The 16527-nt window shown below is 41.6% G+C and overlaps 1 protein-coding gene across 1 annotated transcript; it reads right to left on the reverse strand.

Annotated features, from left to right (window-relative positions):
• Positions 1-4154: 4154 nt before the first annotated feature.
• On the reverse strand, positions 4155-8519 carry arsa (arylsulfatase A). The gene is made up of 8 exons (XM_080504907.1): positions 8263-8519; positions 7945-8185; positions 7306-7524; positions 6787-6956; positions 6018-6142; positions 5058-5185; positions 4873-4975; positions 4155-4777 (listed from the first exon to the last, which is right to left on the reverse strand). The coding sequence occupies exons 1-8, from the start codon at positions 8496-8498 to the stop codon at positions 4482-4484; spliced, it is 1518 nt and encodes a 505-aa protein (XP_080361033.1). The 5' UTR covers positions 8499-8519; the 3' UTR covers positions 4155-4481.
• Between the last annotated feature and the right edge of the window lie 8008 nt (positions 8520-16527).

The following is a 16527-nucleotide window of genomic DNA, read 5'->3' on the forward strand; positions in this document are numbered from 1 at the left end:
TTTTCAATGCATGGCTAGTAGGGTTAATGCACACAGACACACCGAGGAACATGCATACTCAAGTGAATGGCAAGCAGCTCAACAATCAGTTCAGGAGTGGTGTAGAATCAAGAGGTTGGCACTTAAATGACCTGTAAATATGTTTTTGTTCGATACTGACAAACAGCTCATTTGATTTCTACTGATAGTGACATTGGAGTGAAGTAGAGAGAGTACAGTGAGCGGTCCTTGGTTCAAGCTTACCCCTGTGTCGCGTACAAACTGTTGTGTGTGTTGTAAATACTTGTATAGAAAGTAGACATACAGGCACCTCATGTGGATCGATTAGGAAACGTTCATAGTTGAGATTAACTGTAAGGGTTTTGCTCATAACTCTTTGATGTGCAAGAGAAGAGCTCAGAGGTCTTGACTTCGACGAACGAACTTTGAATGTCATTAGCTCCGCAGATATTTTATTCAGCTCGGGATAGTTGCAGTAAATGTCAGCAGATTTAAATGATAAACGCAGTACCATTTTACTGTTGTCCACTCCTCAAAGTTGCACTGCTTGTTGACCTCTTACCATGGGAAGCTTTCACAGCTAACCGTTCAACTGTTAATCTTGCAAATTGTAGATCACTGTATGCTTTGTTATGAATGATGTGAATTTTAGGTCAAAGGAAGCAAAGGCTCTCTGACAAGCCATATTCCCACATCTCTGACTGTTGAACTTTGTTTTTCCAGTGATGTACTCGTCTCCATTTTCTTTTGACTTGGCAGTTTCAACGAGGGAAAAGGAATGACGAGAGTGGCCAGTTGTTGCACAGCACAGTGCTTACCGTACGGCGAGTGTCCTAATAATTCTTGATTCTGGTATCACAGTGGAATCGAACCTTCAACAAAGCATTCAAAATGAGGTTTTATAGTTATGGTTTCACTTTGGTCTCATTCAGTCACACGGTGGCGAGAAGGATCGTCTCATTTACCCACAATATATTTTTATTGGTTTCTGTCCAATCCAAGGTTAAAGCATCACTCACATTACACAATGACCTTTGGTAGCTACAATAGCTTACGGTCTAGCACCTTATGTAGATAAAGGATTCAATTTAAAACAGTTACTCGTCATCTGCTATCTGAAGTGTTAATCCCTAATGTTTACTGCACCCAACCATTCCTATCATTGTTTGAGACACTGTTGAGCATCTTGTTGTGCTGCGTTCAGTCACAGTCCACCAGAACAACCAGATCTGGAGGATTTCAGTGCTAAAAGCTAACTGGAAGTAAATGTGTCAGGAGAAGAGGGTGTTAGCTACATATGTATCGCTGTCAGTTAGATCATGTATATACAATAGCAAATCTAAGATAGTGCTGTGTCCTTTATGTTGAGTATGTTATTGAGATGAATATGTACATTATTAGAAAATACATTTCTTAAAAATAAACAACCACATCACAACCAGACGAAAATCCCCCCCTAAAGAAGACAAAACAACATAAAATACCTGCAATCTGCAATAATTTAAGTTACTTAACATCTCACGTGTCGACACGCACTGTTTATCTCAATCTGTCACACAGGTGACACTTGGGTTCCTGCCAGCTCCGTACCTGTTGACGAATCGACATCAGCAGCACATTTAGGGAACATTTGTGAGATGTGACATTGGTAGTGTGGGAAAGAAATACAAGACTACTGAGCAATCTGCTTTTAGAGCTGAATAATGACCACGCCATCAGCCACTGGAAAACTATTATTGCGTCTTGCCTATTATAACAATCGCCTTCGAGTTCCAACAGTGTGACCCATCTCTTATCTGTACCTTTGCTTCTGGTTATGTTTTCCCAACTTGTTGCAGCCGAGTTAAAATCCTCGTTTTCACACAGCTACACAGAATCCACCCCGATGATCAAGTCCCATATAGCCGCTGAGAAATACATTAACCGTTAAGCCAACTTTTGACCTTATTACTTTAACAAGATTCTTCACTCTATACCGACAACAAAACAGTATGCGACGGAACAAACATATCCTATCTTGTATCTTTGAAAACAAGGACTTGTAAACTTCAAGGGAAAACAAAGAAAAAAAAACGACAAAAAAAAATCACTCTGCCTTGTCATGGGTTTGGTCTTATGAATAAAATATATGCTTGATGTCCGAAAACCTTTTTGTTGTCTTTGTTGTTTATGTCTACGATTGGTTGCGTGGTTCATACAGGTACCAAAACATTTAAAGGTAGAAAACTGATTAAGGTTCTGATAAAAAAAAAAAAAAAGAAAAAAGATGGGATTACAAAATCTGAAGCGGGAAAAAAAGATGTTGAAAGCAAATAATAAAAACAGAATAATATTGAAATGATTAAAATATTCACTACATGAGAAATAAGGAGTCTATGGAGTTGGAAATTCAACAGTAAATAGATTCCCAATAAAAGTTTATTCAAATGTTCACAGTTGTGGTGAAACGACGGGTTGATCTGGTTGTTTTTTTTTTTTAACCTATCACCCTGTCTTCAGATTGAATGTGGGTGAAACCCTTCTGATGGTGTCAGCAGCCTGCAGAACATCAGCAAGGAGTGCCTTGTGAAATTTTATTGTTGTCATGATTATACTGTCAACAAAGACAAGGCCAGACACGTTTCAGGTCAGGTTGGCAGCTTTTACTGTATGTTGCCCAGTAAACAAACTCCTGCTTTGTCTCTGTTACACTTCACATTATCAATTTGAGAAAGTTTAGATTATATTGCAACAAAAAGTTATGCACATAAACCTACATACCACATTACACTCCATGAACAAGCATTTCACAAGATATTCTGGTTAAACCACATAACTGTATAAAGGCCACTCCCTTGCAGTAATCCTCCCATCACTTCACAAGACTACCCTGGCGTGCGGCTCACCCTTTGTCGCTGGCATTGGTTGCAAGTCGAACACAATTTTTTAAAACATACACATATTTAAAGACACTACAAAAGTTCTAGTTCATAGAGGACTAAAGAGGACTCAAATGTCCCAGCCTGTTATGTGTCAGTGTTTGTTAGGTGCTACTAGTGCAGTTAAGAGGATCCTGATTGCAGTGTGCTGACCTGTTTGATGGTTTCTGACCTGGAGGCGATGGCTGACTCTCTCTCATGCCTCCCCCACAGGTGGTGCCTTTGGCACATGGACACTTTTACCTCCAAGAGACCTGCGTATTAATTCAGGCCTAAAGTCACTGAAATAAAACAAACAAAAAAAAAACATTTCATAAATCACAATTAAAGCAAAATTATAGAAAAGCAAAAATTTGGTGGGGAAAAGAAACTAAACAAAACTAACTTTTTTAGCAAACGTAAATGACAAATATTGAAAACTTTCACAAGTTATCAATCAACTGTTGTCGTTACTCACACGGGCTGGATGGTCGATGAAGAAAGGTTGGGTTTCCTTGGCCGACGTGGTGATGAAATCTACCGCAAAGCCACTGTAATCTCTTTCCAGATCAAAGACGTTTACTGGCTGGTACTTAATGCCCCTGTTGTGTTTAAGTGGCTCTAGTGCTGTGCTGAAACAGCAGAAAACGCTTAACATCTGGAGGGAAGCGAGTCGGGTTCATACAAGGACCCTAATAGGAAAACTTAGAGAAAGAGGACCGAATACTTCATCTCAATCCATTAATTTATCTTCTATGACTGTTTGATTTTGTTGCCGGGAGTTGGAATTGTTCCCAGCAGACAAGCTTAGACTCTGGAGAGAGACAGAATAATAGTGACATGGAATGGTTAAATATCAGAGTGAGCAAGTAGAGAAGAGTAGCACATTGCAGTAATGTCTCCCAGCAGTCTAAACCCATAGCAGCTTCACTAGAAAATGGACGAGGGTGGCCAGAAAGTCCTAATTGTATTTTTACTAAATAAGATGGTTTTTATGCCTCATCTAGCCTCGGAGTAGGAGCTGGTTCCACATAAGGGGAGATTGACAGCAATGAAATCTCGGATCTTTCCTGCTACTTCCTGTCAGTAGGACTATAGCAGCATTTTCAATTAATTGCAGAATTAATGGGCATAGTGGGAGTTAACCACAGGGGTGAAATTAAACCAGGCACTCAAGGATTATTTACAAATCAGAAGAATATTAAAATATGTATTTCACGTTTATGTACAGTCAAGACATAAACCATTATTCTAGTCGAGTCAGCACAAATCAATTAGGCATCCACGCATCCTTGTAAGTTGTTGAGAACATAAAAATAACATTGTTATTTGAAAAATCACAACCCAGAAGTAGGAGGAGAATCACTCCTCTGAACCTCTACCTGGATGAGTTATCCAGTTATTTAAAATGTGGACTGTGGTGCAGCCAATCACAGTTTGAACTGAAACTATACCATCGTCTGTTGACCAAAGAGTGCAATCCCCAAATGTAATTCAAAGTCAAATCGATTTAAAAATCAAAACACACAACAATAACATGGTGACCTGCATCAAGTTTGAACCAAGTTGTGTCAATTGGAAGAATTAACAGTGGCAGCAGGTGGGTCTGGGGCTGCACTGAGAGTTGCAGCAAGGCTCGAGGTTCGGATCGGTTCCTTTTGATATTTCGCTCTGTCCAAACACCATGGAGGCTTCAAAGTCCAACCTTGATTTCTTAATCTGCTCCAGCACAGCTTGGAGGTCAGGCCTCCCCTTCAAGCTGAGAGGATAGTTCTCCGAGGGGTCGGCCTCCAGGTCAAAAAGCAGAGGGGGGTCATAGGCAGTGAGGACTGCGGTAGGGGGGCAGTCCTTGTCTGGAGTGGTGGCGCTGTGTGTGGAACCTGGTGCAAAGACATCAAAGCGCAGGAGTTAAAGCCACCTGTGATCTAACCGTGGGATCAGCGCCGTCGTATATTCTGATTATGAAGAGTACTACCGTGTGTATAGAAGTGAGCTTTGTATTTGCCCATCCTGAGAGCAAACAGCCCATATTTTTCAGATGGAGCTGTGGGGTAGAACATCATTGTCTCCCTTTTACTCTGGAAAATAAGGAGATTAAAGTTAAATCAGCTTGGTTTTCTCGTTTCCGTCTCGACACAATGTGCAGCACGGCGTGTCTACCTTTTCTTGGTGGACGAGGAGTTCCGTCATATCGACCCCATCCAGCACCACCTCAGGTAGTTTGGCTCCTGCCAGGCTCGCGATGGTGGGGAGGACATCGAGAGTGCTGGCAAGCTCATGTGTCACGCCTTAAGAAATAAATGCAAAAAAAAAAAAGGAAGAAAAGAAAGACAGCTGATATGAATAAAAGCTTATTAGGGAGTTATTCTTCAGTCAATTCACTGTTGTGTTTTCATGTTCGTTCTTAAATGGATAAAAGGCTCATTGATTTTTGGGACGGGTCAAAAAGATGTGACAGTTCTCCACAAACAAGTTTGATTGTCTCATTCGCTACCTGATTGCTGGTTGGAAAGCAGATCGGATTTGAGCCATAATAAAAAAAAAAATTTTTTTTAAAAGAAAAATCAAAGTACAAGTTCACATAGCTAACCATGCAATTTCGGTTGTAATGAGGAGTGAGATAAAACATATAAATACAGATAAAACATTATGCAACATCACAGCTGACGGCTGCTGAGTAAAGTCTGAACACATGATCAGGTGAGTCCGGTGTGTGGGCGGAACTTCAATACCACAGTTCCACTTCTCAATTACTACTGTGCAGAATGTGGTTGACAACAACACGTGAACAAGATGACAGCTATTCAAGCCAAGGGTGACATTTGCCATCGCCTTTGATTAGTAGGAGGAAGCAAAAGCTGTACTGTCTATTTATGGACTTATTTACTGTTTATAATAACGTCTGTGTACCTGAATACAGGCCGGCAGATCTGGGATGGGTCAGTGATATTTCTGGAGAGCCATGGCGACTGCAGGCAGCCCATCTAAATTGCCCATATTTCTCCCTAATTGACAAGACAAGAGGTACCCCAACAAGAAAGGCAGCTGCTGACAGTTGCAGGTGATGTTCTATATGCTGCGAGAGCTTGAATTAGCTTCAGACGACTGCAATGTGCTGACCTGGTTTGATTGTCCCTGGCCAGTAGGCGATGGCTGGCTCTCTCATGCCTCCCTCATATGTGGTACCTTTGCCACATTTTAGAGGGCCGGCGTTTCCTCCACGAGACATGCGCATTAGTTCAGGCCTAGAGATGAAGATAAAGAAATGATCGATTAATCTTAATTATTGGTATTGTAGGATGCGATATAGTAGCCGAGTAGTGGGCAGAAAATAATTTCTGTGGTGCTGCATTTGTGTATGAAGAAAAAATATTGGTAAGAAATCAACCTTTTTAATGGATCAAATGGAAGAAATAAACTGAATACAAAGAGATTAAACCAGTGATGAGTAACAGATCATTATATGATTACTGCTTCAATAAAATATATGAAATAAATGTCTTCGTCAGTCATGCACGTTGTAATATTGTACTGTTACTGTGACACATTAACTTAGCAGTTCGCACTGCCAGGGTCAGTCTGATTCACTCATTAAGTTCATCTGAAGTCTCACCAGTGTCTGAAGTAATTGGATTTTAGAGGTTCTTAAAAGATTTATCACACTAATTAAAAGGAATAGATTTTTTTTCTGACTGACAGTCACACATTTTATGTCTCCAACAGTCGACTGAAAGAGAAGGAGAGGGAGACAGCAGCGATGCAAGTACTTCCAAAAGTGATGAGCCTAATGCTAATTACACAACAGTCAAGCAGTGGTGTTAAAGTAACCCGTTACAACAACACTGCAGTACTGCGCATTCAGTAGGACTATTAAAGCTATAGAACCAACCCATTGTCAGCTGTGAAGAAGACCAGCGTATTGTTGGCCACTCCCATTTTCTCCAGCGTTGCCAGCAAGTTTCCTATCGTGTTGTCCAACTCCAACAGAGCATCTCCAAATCGACCCCTTAAAGATTTCCCAGCTGCTCCCAGACCCGCATACTGGGGATAGTGGGTGTGCTGGAGGAGGGAAAAAAAACAATAGTGCTGTTATTGGATCATTCCCGCCTGGTTACAAAGTATTTAAAACATAAGTGAAGGAGCCATTTTATGTTCTATATGTTGTCCATTCACGTTTTTTTTGTGTTGTTCCCTTGCAGACTGGCCGAGAAGAAGTTTATTTGGTTTGTTGAAATTAGGAACTCAGTCGTGGGCTGAGTAAACAATGATAGGCATCGACAGTGGAAACTGAATACAAATAAATGGATTGCCATATCCAAAACAAGCTGAACAATGGAATTTGATTGACCATTGCCCACCAGTCACCTGTTCTCAACAGAGCGGGCTTTAAATAGGTTAAAGTGCTTACATGGGCTGGATAGTAGAGGAAAAAAGGTTGCTTCTTCTTCACTGATGCAGTGATGAAATCCACTGCAAAGTCACTGTAAGCCTTTTCCAGGTCGAGGAAGTTGACTGGCTGCTGTTTGATGTTCTCATTGTGCATTAGCGGCACAAACACCGTTCCCATATCACAAAATCCAAAGCACTTAATATCTGGTGGGAAGCAAGTCAGGTTCCCACAAGGACCCTGGGGGGAAGAGACAGAGATGGAGGAATAGATCATGCACCTCATTCCATCCCCATTTATTAAGTCTGAGTGACAACTCATAGAAAACCCATGAAATATATGAAAAAAGTAGATATTCATCAGTCTCAAAAGCTGATAATAAGAAACAGAAAGGAAAGAGGAACTAGAGACTAACAGATATGCACGGAGAAAAAAGAGCCATGTGGGTTTGTTCTTGTTTTTCTCTCTATGAACACACACACACACACACACACACACACACACACACACACACACACACACACACACACACACACACACACACACACACACACACACACACACACACACACACACACACACACACACACACACACACACACACACACACACACACACACACACACACACACATATATATTGAATTCAACCCAAACTGACCATGTCGTGAGAGTATGGGATCCCCAGGTACTGGTCAAAGCCCTGCTTGGTTGGTAGATAAGTCCCATTGGCTCCAAATCCTAAATGCCACTTCCCGACCACGGCAGTTGCATAACCCAGCGGTTTCAGGACTTCGGCGATGGTGGTCTCATTCAGAGGAAGCCCACCTCTGGAGCCTGGATACAACACACCTGGGTAGACACCTGAGCGGGTTTGATAGCGACCCGTCAACAACGACGCCCTGCGAAACAAACATTACAAACAAGGCTGTTAATTCATGCATACATGTTCCTGTTTCATGTGTTCCGGGACAGATACCTTGACGGGCTGCAGACGGGACTGGTGCAATAAAAATCCGTGAAGCGAAGCCCCCCCGCTGCCATGCGGTCCAGGTTGGGGGTGATTGAACTGGGGTGTCCATAACAGCCCAAGTCCCCGAAACCCAGATCGTCCGCGAAGAGGAGGACGAAGTTCGGCGGAGAAGCCGAGCAGCCGCAGAGCAGGAAAACGCTGAACAGGACGAGTCGGCTGTAATCCATCCTGTGTTCTTTCATGGCAGAGAAGAGACAAAAACTGTCAGGTGCATCGTCAACAAGGAACCAAAACATCCGCAGGTCACGTGCTGCCCACCGACAGTGTCGCTCACTAAATACGTCACACGAGCGACCAGGAAATGGAGTTCCTTCCCATACTATGGACTACAAAATGTCAACAAATTCTCTGTTCGGCACTCTGCCAGCCTTTTTCTTCGCTCAGCAAGTGTAAATATATTTTAGAAACCTGGACTGGTGTGTAAAGGCAACAGTTACGTTTTTTGCTGTGTGGGAAACAATAAGAAAATAGTTTGGTCCCATCGAAATCACACTTGTAAGTGAATGATTCACAACACAACAACCGACGTAATAATATTAATTTGTTTGGATTATAAAAGAAAATGGCAGAAAACGCTTACAAAAGGGTACACAGGTACAAAAGTTTGGCAGACTATTATGAGCATCCTAAATGCAACTCAGATGTTATTGTGTATATTGTGTACTGGTTGCTGTGCATAGTCCCAGTCCCTTGCAGCTCCAGTAAGGATAAAGCAGCTTCAGAAGATGGATGGATGTTTTCTGCTCAGGATTGCCAATTGCACAATGTAGGACTGTCAGCAGCACAGCCAACTTCAGGTGAGAATATTGCCATGAACTGTGTATGTTTGTCCATTGTGTGTGTGTTGTGTGTGTGTGTGTGTGTGTGTGTGTGTGTGTGTGTGTGTGTGTGTGTGTGTGTGTGTGTGTGTGTGTGTGTGTGTGTGTGTGTGTTGTCTGATCACCCTGAAGACATGCTTTTTCTTGTTTTTAAGTTTAGATGGTTGTCTGTCTTTCTGTGTTAGGCTTATAGTTTATTGGTTTATGATTCAACCAGAGCAGTCCTATAAACTCTAACTATTTCTAAGTCACCCTATAACTTCCTAATTTTTAAAGGGAGTTAGGTTGGCTTGGGGCTTGTAGGTAGATATAACAAAATCACACAGAAGGACCTCATCTCCCTGTTTAGTAGTCCTCCGTAGTTTTCAATAAATCTGTCAGTAGGTTGCATCTAGATTGCACCTTGCATCCAGTCTGTGAGATTTTGGCCTTTTATACTAAAGATCAGCAAATCAGACCAAAAATGCTCAGCTGAAACTGAAGTTGTAAGTAAAGTGTTTTTGTCCTCAACTTGCATCATCCACAGCAAATATTTGGTCTGCCCCTTGACGTTGAGGACCTGTGGCTTGGTTTTTGTCCTCTTTTGCAACCTTGGTTTTTGCCACTGATTTGATCTGACACACAGTCAATTATGCAAACAAGCGGAGAAATAAATCACTGGTGTATCCCTGCAGAGTATGAGTAGAAATAGGTGTCACAGCTGATTTGGAAATGTGGTGAGAGTGCCAGGCCTATTTACTCACAAATTCTCAAAGCCATTGTTTGGTTAGATGGTCAGAGGAAGAAACAGAGGGCCAGATCTGGATTTCATTTTGGTATTGTGTGCAAAGGAGTGGGATGGATCACAGATACAATGACAACATCTTTAATAGAAACACCATTCAGTGCCTGTAATTGTAAATTTCAACAATGTAAAGGAAATTAACAAGTTTAACCCAAAACCATGTTTCACTGTTTGTCGTGGGTGTGCTATTGGAGCTAGATGCGGTTAAAATTAGTATGAATCACCTACAAATATAAAGGAGTCATTTTCACATCTCTGAAGTCCTGAAGACAACCCTGGGTGTGAGCGAATACGTATGGCGATGTGCTGTCCAACTCTATTGTTTTAGCCGTGGGGAAACAGATACTTTTGATTTACTATTCACTTTCACATCTCTCTACAGTACTGACCTACATTCAGCAGTCACTCTGTGTGCGCATGTGTGTTTGATAGTGCGAGAGGGAGAAAACAGAGTGAAGTAAAATATAGGATATGAAAAAGCAGATGTTTCTCAACTATTGAGGCAATGTTGTCAGCTGTTGTCTGTGCTGCTCGGCAGTTATTACACTTGTTTTATTTTTTATGGGGTGTCAAACCCATCCATCCGTCCAACGATGAGGTAAATCAACGCTAATCCTGCAGCTGACATATTAGAAATGTATGCATAATGGTGTTTGCAGTTTGTCACACGTGTTTACAGTACTTGACCCATTCAACAGAACACAGCAAATACATGATTGCACATACGCACACATCAAATACATGCATTAAAGAAGCTGTTGCTTTTGAAGAACCATCTCACTGCAGGAGCTCCTCTCATCTAATTTTCTGAAACACTGAGCATCTCGGCTGGGTACAACATGCTCCTTCAGCCTCGGAGGCCCTGCTTTTGCACAACAAGAAAAGAGCATCTCTTTTCGAATTCAAGACTACAGATCTTTTCAAGGCATCTTTACCATTCAGGTAAACAATGAATCAATCATTAGTTCAGAGTTAAACGTAACAGAATCCATAAGCTCTAAATATTTACAGCAAATACTTGAGAATGACCCTACAGCTTGTTGTGCTATCACTAATGGCTTGTTTCGCAGACAGGCCATGTAACAGTTTCACATGAGAAGAGCCACTGAGAATAAATGGCAATGTAAGTGCTACACAGTCTATCTGTACCGTGATTCAATAAAATGTGACTACTCTGACCTTTTACTGGCAGTAAATGAAAGCTGATGTTGATGACAAACACAGACGATGGTGCTTGAGGTAACTTAGGCTTCAACAAGGTGAGGCCTGTGTGAAGGTGCGTGTGAAATCAAGAGTACACTGGCTGAGCATCAATGAGTATGTTTGACAGTTGACAGTTAATGTTGTCTGTGACTGTTTCCTTGGGATGGTTTTTATGCTTTTGTTTGGCATTGAGATTGGGGAAATTTTTTTATATAAAATGTCCAGCAAAGAAAAAGGAATTCATTTGAATTAATGTTTCGTGACCCTTTGCGTGCATACTTGTGTGCGTGCGTGTGTGTGTGTGTGTGTGTGTGAGAGAGAGAGAGAGAGAGAGCTTTTTGCTTGGAACATCTGCCGTTCCAGCCTGTGGGAGGTGTGTCAGTGTTTTTGAGCGTGCTCTTAAAAAAGAGAGTGCATTTGTATGTAATGCAAGTGCTTCAGGCAGATGGAGGTGTGGTGCACAACAGCCCTGTCGAGCTGATGGTGGAAATGAATCCCACTGTCCATTGTCATCCCTCAGGATAAAAAAACAAGCCGGAAAGGGAATCAGCTTCGACATCCCATCTCCTCACCTCCTTCTTTTCTTCCTGAAAATAGGATCTGCTCTGTGATCGTTGCACACTCTTCTGGCTTATTGTGCTTCACGGGAAGCACAGCAGGTATTAACTGGTTCTCGAGCCAGCGGTAAACAAGCCATTGTGAAAAAAGAGTGTCATCTTCTTTGCGCTGTTTGTCATTTCACACAATATTAACAGTCGGAACCTGTAAGTTAAACTGTGAAGTCTGCTGCATCACCGTTTGGAAACCACCAGTCATTGTACATCAGGATCACAAGGTGCAGGGGACCAGTTTTAGCACTAGTGGGCGCCATCAGATCACACTTGCCATGACGCCTTGAACTTATTGATGAGTGTGTCTGAAAGGATGAAGAACATTTTCAATTAGTTCCACAGGCAATCTCTGTCAAATCTGATCTCTTAGCCTTGGATGTGCACTAAAGGAGCCTTTGGGAGATTATTTGTGACTGTGGAACATGTCCAATCGGAATTTAGCTGTTTGACATTAAGGGTGCTTTTCTCCACGTCTCAATGCAGCTTCCTCATATCAGCCTCTACAATTCTGTTTCAGATGCATAGATGGATAGATAGATAGATGGGGGTGTAGAAAGAGAGGAAACTGTGAAGATCATGGAGTACATAAATCAAGACCATGCTCTTAAAACGTACGTAGATTTATCTCTGCATTGACAGCCAAACATTACTAAATGGCTGTGCCCTCTGTTATCGTGTCATCGTGCAAATGTGTTTTGAGCAGCCTACAACGAAGCATCTTTGAAGATGCTCTGAAAGAAAAAGATGTGGGGATAGTGAGGGATACAGGCAGCAAAGTCAATACCACCAGTATTTCACATTCTGTGGTTTCTCAATATAGACTTCACATGATAACACTGATTCATGGTGATACACGAGTTACTGTCCACATTGTCAGTAATACGAGATCACAGAAGTTTAATTTAGCTTTAATATCAAGATTGCATTCAGTTCACTGTGAAATCAAGGCAGTTGTGCGAGCTCATTTCATAACAATCTCTTGTATGAGTTGGGATCAACCAGTGCTTTGGATGATAAAAAGTCATTGTTATTCTGGCTTGAGAGCTGAGGGAACAGTGATAGAAAACATCCTGGCAAATAAACAGAGGTTCATTGGCACAATAGAGGCAGGAACAGAGCGCAGAATTATGCAATGAAATCTAACAGGCCTCCGTGGAGCAACACGAGCTGAAGAACTCATAAATGTTTGAGGACCTGCCGGGGTAATATGGGCTTTTGTCGACGTTCTCGGCTCACACGCCGAAGCTCTCATTGTACTAAACATAGAGTGAATGTTCTCTTCGCGTCACCTGTGCACACAACACAGGAGAGACGTTGCGGTTAAAATGAACGTGGCTGTCAAGTTTGTGTTTGCTCTTCTATTTCATTCAAACACATACAAACATGCTCTCGCGTTTCAACAGACAGGCCAAAAAAGAAAAAGAAAAAAAGGCAACCGCAGCACCGAAACTTAGTGTTTCCCTCTTCCGCCCCATATTGGTAATTATGACCTGCTTGTACATTAGTTCCCTCTACAACTCACTGGCAATACTATGAAGAAAAGCAGGTCTGATTGGCACTCATGCCTGTTGCCCTCCTCCAGCTACCCTCTGGCTGTCATCTGCTGCCATGCTACAAAGCTGCTTCCATAAGTGATTTATTCTTTTTCGGGCTGAGTCCCGGATCGCCGCTGCTCTAGTCAGGCAGATGGACTGACTTAAGGTGGACACAGAGAAGACTCAAGGGGAAGGTCGGCTCAAAATGTAGATCTCGCTGCTTTTGTTGGATTACGAAAATAAAGTATAATTAGCAGTGGGTAAAAAAAAGGCACGTTTCATGAGATGAATGCCAAAATGCGCTTTATCGTCCCAAGTCCTCCAATGTTCCACTCACCTTGAGCTATGCTTTGGCTTGGCTTGTCCTTAGGGACAGGAAAACTCTCTGCTTTGATTGTAAACAACTGTGTCTGAATTTATTATCGTCTGCCAAGAGAGTATAATCGCAGAGACGAGCTCCTCGTGTTTAATTCCAAATTCATGCAAATGCTGCTGTCGAAAAAGAATGCTAATTTCTGTCATTTTCTGATTTGTATTTTGCATTGTCATCACTTCTAATTGGAACAGACACAGTCAGACCACTTTTGAGCCAGCCTCCTTCCTCAGCTTCTTGTGATAAAGAAACACTCGTCCTCTTTGCATTTTCCCATTAGGGGTTGCCACAGTGGATCATCTTCTTCCAATAACCGCTCTCTCCTGTATCCTCCCTCTACACACCAATCACCTGCCCTCCGTCACTGCCTCCATGAACTCTTCACTTCCATCCTCATCATCATTTTTCACTCCATCCTCTCTCATAAATACATGACCAAACTAGGGCTCCACTATATTGATAATGTGAGATATGCATAAATATTGCAATCTCACTGTGACTTTGGGATAAATAAACACTTAAGTATATGCTGTTGACGTTTTTTGTACGTTGGAATTTTTACTCCCAAATAACCAGTGCGGCCGAGGTCCTCCTCGTGTCAGGAGCTATTGACACTTTGCTCCCGTCGGCGCCACAAGCAGCATCCTGCTGTCTCTTCTCATAACAGTGCTCGTTTTCTTCTCAGACCCCATTTTAACCAGATTCAACTGTGCTGTGTTTGTTTTCCTTTTTTATATTGATCGCGCGCGCGTCCGCAGTCTCCACCAGGAGTTTTTCAGAGACTGAGCAGCTTGTTGATTTTGTTGTTTTCAGTCATTCTTCCTTGATTTTCTTTGTACTTCTGAATTTTGGTCTGTTGCAGCCAGATATGATGTAATGTTGAAATATTGACATGGACTCACATGCACAGCACAAATGCACCGTGCATTCAGAGACATAATTTATTGCAGATTACTTAGTCCTTTGTGATATCTACTAGATGTTGTGAATGTTGATATTGTAATGATGGAAGAACTTGCAGGATGCGGTTGTGATCACTGTCACCTCCTAGCGAGAAGTTTGTTGGATTAAATACAGGCCAAACCTTCATGTGGGGATTTTGCATGTTCCTGTGCTGTTTTTTTCTGAATATTCAGGTTTCCTCACACAGTCCACAACGTGCATGCGAGGTAGTGAATGTCCTGTTAACTGGAATTGACTTCAGCACCCTGAGACCCTGAACAGGATAAAGGCGTTATAGAATGAATTAATGAATGTATATAGTAGCAGTTTATCATGCAGCCCTGGACTCAACCTCTGTTCTTTCTCAACCATTTCACTTTCCAACACCATAATGTGCTAAGCTGTCTGGGACTAAACATTTCAGTTTAATGATGCTCAGGTTTACAGATAAAAAAAAAAAAAAGCAACTAAAAAAAAATAGAAAATTAGATTAGAAAACATACTGAAACTATATAGTATTTGTATGTACAATGCTTCTTTACACACAGCAAACTGAAATCAGATCCTGAGTAATGTGATTTGAACATCCTTCACAGGAGCAGGTGTAAACAAGACTGTGAAGCTCTTTATTAGCTACTTTGGTTCTTTCCTGCATTACAATACGCGACCAGATCAGTCCTAATGACTTTGCAGCCACAAACAGTAATGAATGCAAAACGCATGAGCTGCCTTGATGATTATTTTCCCATTTGAAAGTGTATCTTGATCAACTGTCGGCAGCCTGTGGCTTCCTGCGCAGCATAACCATGGTACAAGGAGAATCTGATAAAGGTAAGTGCTGATAATATGCAAAGAGAAAGGTTACATGCTTTAAAGACAAGTAATTTTGGATGTATGAGCAGCAGGGTGTAGGGTCAAAGTATGTGTCCTTATCAGTTTCACTTTCAGGTTTCTGCTTTCATCTAGAGTATGTTTACACTTAAAAATAGAATTTTACAAAATAAACATAATTATAAGAGGTAGTTGACCTAAGAAACCCTGATAGAGACAGTCACTCACATTTGCAGCCCTGTGACCGAGCTGTGGGACATTCCTATGAAAGTGTTTAGTGCACTTTAAAGTAATATAAACATGTTCAACTAAAATTCACCATTCATCATGCTATCCTCTACCCACCCGTGTCACCTCGCAACACAGCTGCTGAGGTTCTTATGCAAGTGATTTTTCCTAATAAAGTACGCTATTGATAACCCCAACACTACTAATTGATCACATACTGCTATTACCAACAGGTGTTAATGTGAAGTTGCATTAATTTTGTGTTAATGTTTCTCAACAGCATGATGGGACTCACCAGTTCTGTGCTGACTCCAAGGACATTCAGTATAGTGATGCTCATCAACCTTGTTTTCACTTCCAGTGAGCTGTAATCACTTGAATTCATCTGGCAAGGAAGCAGTAAAGGCATGTCAATGAATTAACAAGTATGGTGAGACAAAGTGTCTAATTACAGTTTTGACGATGGATTTGCATGACAAGCAACGTGTCACGTCATTTGTTTTAAAGAGGGACTTCACAGTGTTGACTCTCAATTCTTGTCGGATGGATATTTAAGCTATCACACTGCTTCCATCAGCTCCCGTAGAACAACGTTCCCGTGGTTCGCCTCAAACCAGATCCAGACCTCGAATCAATTACCACTCCAATGCTCCTAAACCCAGATCCCATTTCTCTGCGTCACGCTCGATAAAAGCCATTCCCCGTCTCTCCACATTGTCCATTTCTCAGTGCTCTCGCTGCTTTTTCATTTGTTTCATATATCTTTAAAGTGTTGCCCATTTCACATTTTTGTGAAGTTACTCAGAGCTCTCAATAGAGTAAGACAAGTCCTGCAGGTGTGAATGTCACACTTTTGTTTTTGCCTTATGTTTTTGCCTTTATATGA

Source organism: Blennius ocellaris, assembly GCF_963422515.1.
Source record: "Blennius ocellaris genome assembly, chromosome: 11".
NCBI lineage: Eukaryota > Metazoa > Chordata > Actinopteri > Blenniiformes > Blenniidae > Blennius > Blennius ocellaris.

Coding starts and splice junctions, on each gene's coding strand:
- arsa (XM_080504907.1), bottom strand. CDS start 8,498: ATGAAAGAACACAGGATGGATTACAGCCGACTCGTCCTGTTCAGCGTT. Junction 8,186..8,262: donor CCCGTCTGCAGCCCGTCAAG/GTATCTGTCCCG, acceptor TTTGTTTCGCAG/GGCGTCGTTGTTGACGGGTC. Junction 6,957..7,305: donor TCCTCTACTATCCAGCCCAT/GTAAGCACTTTA, acceptor TCCCTCCTCCAG/CACACCCACTATCCCCAGTA.